We start from the raw sequence: 10,703 nt of genomic DNA on the forward strand, positions 1-10,703 counted from the left end.
ATGCAAATGACTTGCTGCCCTTTGAACAAATGAGAGTAATGCAGATAGATGGGGGTGAGATTAAATTTCCTCATTAGTTGCTCTTTGGAAATAAATAAGCATGTGTGCAACTTGCAGCAGGTGTTTTTGTTTTTCCTTACTCAGATCTCGAAATGGAGGCTTCATATACGCGAAAATGGCATAGTTTATTTCCTTCTGATTCAAAGCAAAGAAAACCTTTTGCATTTTAACTAGGCAGCATCAGAATATTTGTGATTTTGAATAGCCCTATTATTGGTTTATGGTTTTATATTAGAAGTTGTGGATTATATTTCTTAAAATTACAGTAAGCTAAATGTATCTATAGCATGTAGTTTGGGTTTTAGGATCTTGAGCAGGGCCCCATTTGACTTTTTTTTTTCACTTTTAGTAACCTTTAAACACTGATTATCAGATTTGTCTCATTTGAACCTTACTTTTTATGTCTAGAATTAATCTTCTGTTTTAGTGCAGCCAAGTATAATTTACAGTGTTTGTGATCTGGGACTTTACAGAAGCTAGAAAACATTGGGAGGTAAAATGAACATATGACCTCATCTCTTATTTTGCACTAGACTATTATAACATGCATTCAGAAAGTCTGTAAAAAGAGAAAGAGCAAGAACAGTTCTTCTCATTAAGCTGTAATAAATATGCTTAGTATGGTTTTGCTATTAATAATCCCTTTTAGCCGTTAGAATGGAAGATTTTGTTTGCAGTGTTTGAAAAAAAATTGCTGCCAGAATAAAGATTTTTTGACAAATACAGAGTAGGTATCAGTTCATAGCCTTTGTTAGTTGTTGCTGCTTATTTAAGGGGGGTGGGGAGATAGAGGAGTATAGAGCTACTGAGGAAAATCTCTGGACACAAACTGTTCTTTTCATGCTTTCAAATAGGTTTCTGAGGTTGTTTATCTTATTTAAATGTACAGTAACACAGACAGGAGAATACAGTTGCTGTGCCTTTAACATCAGAACTATGCACGTTACAATAGGTGTCACTGTTTTGCTTGGTCCAATCATGATTGGTGACTTCAGCTATTGGCTCCAAGCACTGGCTGTCTGACTCCATCTGCAGGGCTGTAATACCTACTCTCCCCGATCCGATCCATTCACCACACAACTTCAGCCGGCTGAACAGACTCGCGCAGTTCCCGCACGGCTTGCTAACCTAATTCAGAAAACAAGCGCTACAGCTCTCTGCCTGTCATCCTCGCTCAGTGTAGCCTTTTCAGGTGGTCTAGGACGCTGGGTTATTTTTATGAGCAAATAAGCGAAACAGGAATCATGATGGGGATGTATTTAACAGATCCAGTACTGGATAAAACTTAAAGCCAGTTTCTGTTCAACGTAGTGAAAAGGTCACCTTGCCCGGCTGAAAAAAGAAGCAAAATATCAGCATACTAGTTTTTGTTAACATCTTAGTTCATGCTAGCATTTTTTCCTTTATGTTCCTACCAATTTGGGACATCCGACTCTAAGGAGAAATACTGTACTCATGGTAGATGACAAGGAAAAGAACATGAAATGTCTCACCTTCTTCTTGATGCTTCCAGAGACGGTAAAGAACAGGTCTAAGAAAAGCTCCAAGAAAACAACTACCGGCAGCGGCAGCAGCAGCAGCAACAGCAAGTTACCCCCCGTTTGTTATGAAATAATTACCTTAAAGACTAAAAAGAAGAAGAAGATGGCTGCTGATATATTCCCCCGTAAAAAACCAGCCAGCTCCAGCAACACCACTGTCCAGCAGTACCACCAGCAGAATCTCAGTAATAACAACCTTATTCCTGCTCCAAATTGGCAGGGACTTTATCCCACCATTAGAGAAAGGTAAGTGCCGGGACAGCATATTTACTTGAAAAGTTTTCCTGTGTTCAAGTATCTGCCTTTGCACAACCTGTAATGTATTTTAACATAAATCTTTGTTTCCTCTTTTCCCAGAAGCTTTATTGGTAATGGAAAACTGCCTTGTATCTTTTCCAAAATAGAACAGCTGTTTTCCTCTTAGATTAAAAAGGAAAAAAAAATGTTTTTGCAAGCTGTATCATTTAAGTGACAGGGTTGTGTCTATGGGCTGTAGAAACTAGGAATCTTTTATTTGTCCTTAGCCTAAGGAAAAGTTTGCATAACTTTTTTTTTTCTTAACTTTAGTTACTTCCCATGTGTTTGCAATGATCACAAACACAGTTGTTTAGTTGGAATCTTTAGTCGCAGTTTTATCCTGAAGTTATTAAACTGTTGCTTAGCTTGCAAATTGTTTGTGCATTTTATATGTTGGGAGGGTGGTATTAAAAATGTTGGCTGCTGTGGATTAATGAATTGCCTCTGTTTATAGAAATGCGGTGATGTTCAATAACGATTTGATGGCAGATGTACATTTTGTGGTTGGGCCACCAGGTGGGACTCAGCGGTTGCCAGGACACAAAGTAAGCAACAGCTGCATTACCGGTTTAGTTGTGAGATTTACAAAGAGGGACCCTCTCAGTCAGTCTGGGTCTGGGGGGTGGGCGACTTGTCGATGGCAGGCAGGACATGTTTCATCAGATCACAGAGAAAAAGCCTCTCCGGAAAGCCTTGGCAATGCTTAATTTTTTTTTCTTTGTTTCCCTCTACCCTGCTTTATATCCCACACAAAAACATGCCTTCTTATCTCGCCAGTCATGGGAAGTTGTGACAGGTTAGAAAGTCAAACGTTGTCTCCCTTCTTTAGGAAATCAGTTAGATAAGCTTTTCATTTTATTTATTTATTTTGTAATGAGGGAATTTGAGCACTAATCTGTTAAAGCCGGGAGATAATTAGCAGAGATTGGTTTGTGGGAACATCTGTCTTAGGCTTTCATGGCAAGATGCGCTGTACCTTTTTCAAAAGAGCAGGTTCTGGTACCCATGTCCAATAAACTTGATTGCTTAGAGTTGTTTTTCTGAATTGATTTTCTGAAAATACTTTCAATTTAGTGCGTGAAATAAGATTTTCCTTTCTCCACAGTATGTTTTAGCTGTTGGGAGCTCTGTGTTCCATGCAATGTTTTACGGAGAACTTGCTGAGGACAAAGATGAGATTCGTATACCAGATGTTGAACCTGCTGCGTTTCTCGCCATGCTGAAGTAAGCATCGTTCATGTGTTTGGGAAGTCTCTGGTTGTGCTGTACTTATACTCTGCAAGTTTCACAGTTATAAATATAAGTTTCGGGTAACAGAACAGGAAGACTCTGATGAAGAGAGAGGGTGCTGCTTACCTTGTAAATGTTTCGGAAGAAGTCTATTCCGTATCTTGCCATAGAAAACATGTAAAAAGATGCAGGCATTTATAATCACACCTTAGCATGAGATTATGGGGCTAGAGGCATAGCTTGTGATTTGCTCTTTAAGTTACAATTATAAAACTTTCTAGTTTAGACATTATCTAATAAAATATGTTCTCTTTGCAGGCATTTTTGAATAAGTCTTTTAAACAAAATTTTGTTTGTTTCGGGGGCTTTTTTGATTTACAAAAAAATCATATGACTTGCTTACGAGTAATTAATGAACTATTTATATTTCCTAGGAGTTATCTGTTATAAGCAAATGTAAAAACTGTTGCTTAAAATCTGATCTTTGTGCACATATACATGTATACAGTCTTAGAGAGAATCTTTTTCCTATCTTAAGCATTTGATAGTAAGTATTTTTGAAAGATACAGTTTTCTGTAATTTCATATGGATGTATCAAAAAGGATGCATTGATAATACAGAAATGTAAAGTAATAAGGCATGTATTGGTTCTTGAAAATGATTTTATATCTTGTGTGATTTTTCTGAATCCAGTACATGTTAACCAGATAGAGTCTTTCTGCTTTGTTGGTGTGTTCTACCATATAATTAAAATCCTGTGGCAGTTATAATAAGTAATTAAATTATTTTTGTTAATCCTTGTCCTCACACACCCAAAGTAAATCATCATACAGGTTTCTCGGCTGCCGAATGGATTTCAGTTCACTGGAATAAGTATAATATTAGTTGAGGGGAAAAAAAAAAAACATCAGCAGTTCAAATATTCAGTTCAACAAGTTGGACAATAATCCCATAAATGATTAAAATGTCGATGTGCGTTATCTCATTATCTGTTGCCTACTGAACAAATACAGTACTGTAGTTTGGAAACGTAAATATTTAATAATTTGTGTTATAGTTTTGAAATCTATTTGCTGCTGACTCTGGCTTTCACAGTGGGAGATAAGGGAAGCTAAAGGCAAGTGGTCACATGAAGCACCGGATTTAAACTAATCCATCTCTTTCAGTCACCCGCCACTTTGTGACCTGGGCTGTTTTAGAGACATATGTATAGAGATTGATTTTATGTGGGTGGGGTTTTGTTTTTCCAGTAAGGTCAGTTTTGTATATGTGACATTGTTATGTTCTGCCGAGTAAAAATACTAGTCTGGTTCAGCATTTTGGTCACACTGCAGTCAAGTGTTGTGTCATTCATTTTATATGCACAATTGGAAAACATGCGTCAGTTCATCTCACCTAAGACCTAAGCCATTTGACCCATCATTGGACAGGCATTTTTTTCTCACAAATGTTTTGCCTGGCATAGATACAGCTTTTGAAATATACTCAGGGTCCACATAAAGTGGTAAGATTCAGAAATGCAGTCAGGGGCCGTTTGCTGTTGTGCCAGAGTTGTTCCTGATGTGTTATCACTCAGGAGAGTGGAGGCAGGCTTTTCTTACTCTTGCCTAGTGGGTGAGCAGCCAGAGTTCCTAGAAAGGGGGTTGTCAGGAGAAACTGTTCACTGAACAATTCTGGGGTAAGAATTACGAAGTGCTGACCATGCTCCAGGATTCTCCCAGGTCCTGGTTCCTTGGTCAGAGCATGACTCAGCTGCAGGTATTTTGTCAAGTGGTCTTGCCGGTGGTGTTTGGCTTATAGCCTATCAGAAGAGAAAGGATTTCTTGAAAGCAAACATGCAGGTTTCATTTCTGACTGGGGCAGTTTTTCAAAAAATGTCCTTTCAATTTTATACTTTCTCACAAAAGACATTGCTAATTTCTACTTTATAGGACTTAAACTGAAACACTTAACAGCAAGTAGTTAATAACCTTAGTTCCCCCCAAATTTAAATTATTATCAGCATTTTTTTTTTAAAAAAAGCATTTATAGTTCTTAGTGTCTCTTAGTCAACCATAACAACCTGAAAGAAGCAGGTAATTCCTACCATGCCATACCATTTTTGGATTTGCCTCATCCTTCACAAATACCAAGAAGTGGTTTGTTTTCTAAAGCAGGGACGTTTCACAGAAGCACATGTGTATGTGTGTGTGTGTGTGTGTGTGTGTGTGTGTGTATTATACATATTTAGGTATTCTTACTCTGTCTTTTGATTAGATGTGTCCGGAAATAGTGAACTCTTTAATTCTGAAGGTGGAAGAAATGTGTAGGGTTAAGAATTTAAGAGTTTCTAGGTTTGTATTTTTTTCTTTTTTTCCCAAAGCCTATATTGGATTGAGTGTAAGTCATCATCTGTATTTGAAAATCCAATAAGCTTGAACATATTTGAAAATAGGTAATGTAAGGTTTTATTTTATATTTGGGAAGAACTCAAGACATGCTTTGTTAAAAACTTTAAGATACAACTATTGCTAACATTCTAGTATTAAAAGTCATGTCTAACTATTGGTATTGGAATACAAGGCCAGTTACCAAATAATGGAGGAGGAAGAAGGGAAGAAGACCACTTAGAGGTGATAATACAGTGACTGTGGTGAAGATCACACAGCCGGTCAATCCCTGACAGCAACCGACCCAGCTGCTTTGGTGGTGATGGAGTGTTAGCACTGTTGTATATTGATACCGTGAGCCTCTTAATACTTTAGAAACTACCTAAACTGTAATACTTTTATTTTTAAAAAAGGCATTTGTTTCTCTCTGCATGTACATAAAACTTTGATATGTTATATCTTCTAACAGGGAGAATGCAGTTCTTTTTCCAACTGTCCCACCTGGGGGCTGGAGTTCAGTGGGTAGATCTGGCTTTGTATTCAGAGATCATTCCTGGCAATGCTTGGGTGACCATGTGGGGTGCTGGTGAGCCAGAAGTAACCCCTGAGCATCCTCAGGTGTGAACCAAAGTAAATTAAATAAAAACCAAACTATATAATGGGAGTTTTTTCTTTTTTGTATTTCTGAGAAGACACTGAGTGTACTTACAAAGCAGATGCTCGAATGGTAACACAGTTCAGTGTTTTTAGTTGTGCATACTTAGTACTGAGTTGGGATATTGATATTTTATAAACATATTTCATATGCTTCTTTGGTCTCTGATGATTTCTGTAATAATGGTCATGCAAGATGATTGCTTGCAACTATCTTGAAAGTAGCTGCATTTGTTTTTTCTTTTAGGATGCTTAATTCTGTGGAAATTACATTGACGTGTGGTGTACTTTCTTTCAGATATATCTATTGTGATGAAATTGACTTGGCTGCTGACACAGTGCTGGCCACTCTCTATGCTGCCAAAAAGTACATCGTCCCTCACCTTGCCAGAGCCTGCGTTAATTTCCTGGAGACCAGCCTGAGCGCCAAGAACGCCTGTGTGCTCCTGTCCCAGAGCTGCCTGTTCGAGGAGCCGGACCTGACCCAGCGCTGCTGGGAGGTAATTGATGCCCAGGCCGAGTTAGCACTCCGGTCTGAGGGATTCTGCGATATTGACTTCCAGACACTAGAAAGCATCCTCCGCAGGGAAACTCTGAATGCCAAAGAAATTGTAGTTTTTGAGGCAGCTCTCAACTGGGCTGAAGTAGAATGCCAGCGACAAGACCTAGCTTTGAGCATTGAAAACAAACGCAAGGTCCTCGGAAAGGCACTTTACTTGATCCGAATACCTACGATGGCCCTGGATGACTTTGCAAATGGTGCTGCACAGTCTGGAGTTCTAACTCTCAATGAGACCAATGACATTTTTCTCTGGTACACGGCAGCCAAGAAGCCCGAGTTGCAGTTTGTGAGTAAAGCCCGAAAGGGCCTCGTTCCCCAGCGCTGTCACCGGTTCCAGTCATGTGCCTATCGGAGCAACCAGTGGCGCTACCGGGGCCGCTGTGACAGCATCCAGTTTGCCGTTGACAAGAGGGTGTTCATCGCCGGCTTTGGGCTGTACGGCTCCAGCTGTGGCTCTGCCGAGTACAGCGCCAAGATTGAACTCAAGCGGCAGGGCGTCGTCCTGGGGCAGAACTTAAGCAAGTACTTCTCAGATGGCTCCAGCAATACCTTCCCCGTGTGGTTTGAGTACCCGGTACAGATAGAACCAGACACCTTCTACACAGCCAGTGTCATCCTGGATGGCAACGAACTCAGCTACTTCGGGCAGGAAGGCATGACGGAAGTCCAGTGTGGCAAGGTGACTGTCCAGTTCCAGTGCTCTTCTGATAGCACCAATGGCACAGGGGTACAGGGAGGGCAGATTCCTGAACTTATATTCTATGCTTGAAAAACTGAGCTCTCAAGTGCACATCTGGTTCCTACTTGTTTGATGCTTAGCTCATCTGCAAATATGTGATCAGCGCAGGTAATTTGTAATGAATGAAGCTGTAGGCAGTTTCTAATTTCCTTCAACCTTTTAATTATGTACAGGCAAAAATGCAGCATTCAGCTTTTAACTCTATGCTTAAAAGAGCCAACTTCTTATTAAGGCTTTGTGGTTTTAGAGTTGCGTCTATACACCTGGGGAGAGTTTGTGCGCTTCGCCCGCTACCCAGCAGAATCCCTAGCTTTATCCTTTTTAAGAATTTTTTTAATCCCCTTGAATTTTTTTTAGGGCTTTATTTTGACAAATAAATAGCCCTATTTATTTGACAAACTGATGACAAACTGATGACAAGAATTATTTTTGAACAACCCTCCCCCACCAAAAACCCCCCACAAAACAGATAAACCTCAGTGTACAATTTTGAAAGAAGTTTCACATCATCGTAAGTGTAATTTAGAAAGTAGACCGCAATCATGCTTAGCTCCACTTTTCTTTTAAGTACTTCAATTTTGGACATAGTTTTGTTCTTCAGTCCCAAACTCATAAGATTTTCATATATTAAGTATGACAAAGTGTCTGATTTTGACTTCGGCTACAAGAAGATATATATTTTCTTTGAGATTGGAACTCAGAGGACTGCTGTACAGGCACTTGTTTTAGAAGTAACTAAATTATACATTTTGCTGTCAATAGGGAAAAAAATTGTGTCCATTAATTTAAAATAATTTTAAAATGAGGTCTAAAAATATCCCATCCTACAGTTTGATTGATGTACTATTAGAATATGTAGTTTGAAAAGGCAAAAGGGTTCTCCTGACTTAGCTTCTATTCCCCACTTGCTTGTTTTCGTAAGTCATATTGTATAGCACATACTCCTTTTTCCCATTAAGAGGACCAAACAATTTTTAGAATAATGGAGTAACTATTAGTTTTGTAGCACTTGATGTTAATGTAATGAGAGTTTTATTTGTTGATTAAAGAAAACCAATCTGAACTATTCCTCATCTACTTTGAGTACCTTCTATCTTCTCAGTTAATTCTTGATTCTGTCTTGTTCCTGGACTGCTAGAGTCTGGCCTCTGGCCATCTGAAAGTGCCAATGATATGCCTACAGGGTTTTAAAAACTTGGTCTGGAGCAATACACTTGATTATCCATAATATTTCTGCATCCGCAGCATATCTAGCTCTCTCATGTGTTCACGCATAATGCAAACAAAGCAGGGAAAAGCTCTTCCAAAAAGTCTCCTTCGGTGACGGCTTGTGACAAATTAGTGCCCGTGATCCTGGTCGTGTCCCGTGTGTTCACTTCCAGTGGTGACATCCATGTGTTTTGGGCAGCTTTTCTGCTCAGAGTGATCCCGAGCTGGCTACCCCGGCCACCCAGAGTTGGTCTCTGGCCACCTCCTTCTCCTGCTCTCCAGGCCCAGAGCCGGCTTGTCTGCAGCCAGGGGTTAGTCGGAGGGTGGCCGCGTGTGCACACACTTGCGTGCATAAAGCGTTTGCCTCCTCGGGGCTCGTCTCCTCCCTGCCTGGCCAGTGAGAGGTGGGACAAGAAGTGTTCCCCCTGCTGGCCCCAGCAAGGCCTAGTGAGTGACTGGCCCGTGTTTCCCAGAAAACACAGGCTTCTTGCCTTTGGCCAGCTTCCATGATGGAGGAGAACACTGGATTTGGGGAAATGTTTCAATCACCCTTGCCATTACCTACATCTGTTAATGTCAATGATAAAAGCATTGATAATTGGTGACTGTAAGTGAGTACTCCCAGGACAACTTTTTAGAATTATCTAGTACTTACTTATAATCGCTGATATTATTATGGAGATGACAGATAGTAGTTTTGGCAGTCCATCTGTGAAATAGATGTCCAATTTTCCATTGGGAAAAAATAAGTATACAAAGGACTTTATTTTTAAGTGATGGCTAAACATTTCAGTAGCTCACCGCTATCATGCAAATTGATAGACGGTATGCCTAGTCTCAAGGCACTGATTTTCAAGCCAGAGAAAAAGAAATTTTATTTAGCACTAATTTCATTGCATCAGGTTGTTGAGGATGGGTGTGACAACTTCAAGTGAATAATGTAACAGACACTCACTGTCAGCTGCTCCCGTCAGCAACCTGCCCCCCATATCACTGAAGGAACAGGTGAGAACCACCTGGAGAGCTGTACACTGGGCGTGGAAGAACTTAATTTTATGTTACCAATTTTTTTTTTTAAAGAAAGATATCCACCGTCTAATTAGCTAGTACTGAGAAATAGGAGTTAAACTTGAAAATTGCATTTAAAACAGGTTTACCTATCTCCCCTCTGCATTTTCGACAGTATGGAGCAAAGAACTTATAGTACTTTGCCTTGCTTTCCTTGGTAACTTCAGACTTTGTAGCTTTTAAAACTTGTCAGAAACCATTGTTCTGACAAGCAGGTAACTCCAGTGTATAAACTCAACTTTATTAAACAAAAATACTCTGTAGATGCTTTCCCAATATATCTGGCAGTTTGTTGTTCATACCTGGGGAAAATGGGGAACTAGGCTAGCAGTTCTTGTGTAACATTCTTTAAGCATACCTTAATATAGTATTTAAGTAAATGGTCTAATTTCTACATAATTATTGCACTGAACTGTTTTTTTTTTTTAAGATGTTCAATAAGCTCAACTAATTCAAGACACTAGCCACTTGTGCATCAGAGTGCTTGAATTTAGTGGCTTACAGCATTATTTATGAAGGAAAATATATAAATATGAAGTACCTCATGTTGAATGTTATTGTACTGTATTTTTAATGTAACAGTGCAGATCTTGTTAGACACATGAATGTGTATAATCCTGTTAAATGCAAATAAAGATAAAGCTGGTTCATAATTTGTTTGCCTTAGTAATTTTTTTATGTTCCTTTAAGTAGTAAAAACTTTCTTATGGCACTTTTGATGCTACTGCATTTGTCAGAGATGGTTTCACTGGAGCATTCGTTTTATTCCTAAAATGGTAAAAATTTGAGGGTCAGAGCGATAATAAGCTGGCAGGGTCTTTCCCTTGCACACAACCAACCTGAGTTTGATCGTTGGCACCCACATACGGTCCTCTGAGCCCGTGAGGAGTGATCTCTGAATGCAGAGCCAGGAATCAGCCCTGAGCACCTTTAGGTGTGTGCCTCCCCATCCTCCAAAAAGGTAAAATCATGA

At 39.5% G+C, this 10,703-nt stretch overlaps 1 protein-coding gene across 1 annotated transcript; it reads left to right on the forward strand.

Annotated features, from left to right (window-relative positions):
• The first annotated feature begins 1,103 nt into the window (after positions 1–1,103).
• BTBD3 (BTB domain containing 3) lies at positions 1,104–10,383 on the forward strand. The gene is made up of 4 exons (XM_004610917.3): positions 1,104–1,847; positions 2,353–2,443; positions 3,004–3,122; positions 6,451–10,383. Exons 1-4 carry the CDS (start codon positions 1,516–1,518, stop codon positions 7,481–7,483), a joined length of 1,575 nt encoding a protein of 524 aa, XP_004610974.1. The 5' UTR covers positions 1,104–1,515; the 3' UTR covers positions 7,484–10,383.
• Positions 10,384–10,703: the final 320 nt, after the last annotated feature.

The sequence above is a fragment of the Sorex araneus genome, chromosome 3 (assembly GCF_027595985.1).
Source record: "Sorex araneus isolate mSorAra2 chromosome 3, mSorAra2.pri, whole genome shotgun sequence".
Taxonomy (NCBI): domain Eukaryota; kingdom Metazoa; phylum Chordata; class Mammalia; order Eulipotyphla; family Soricidae; genus Sorex; species Sorex araneus.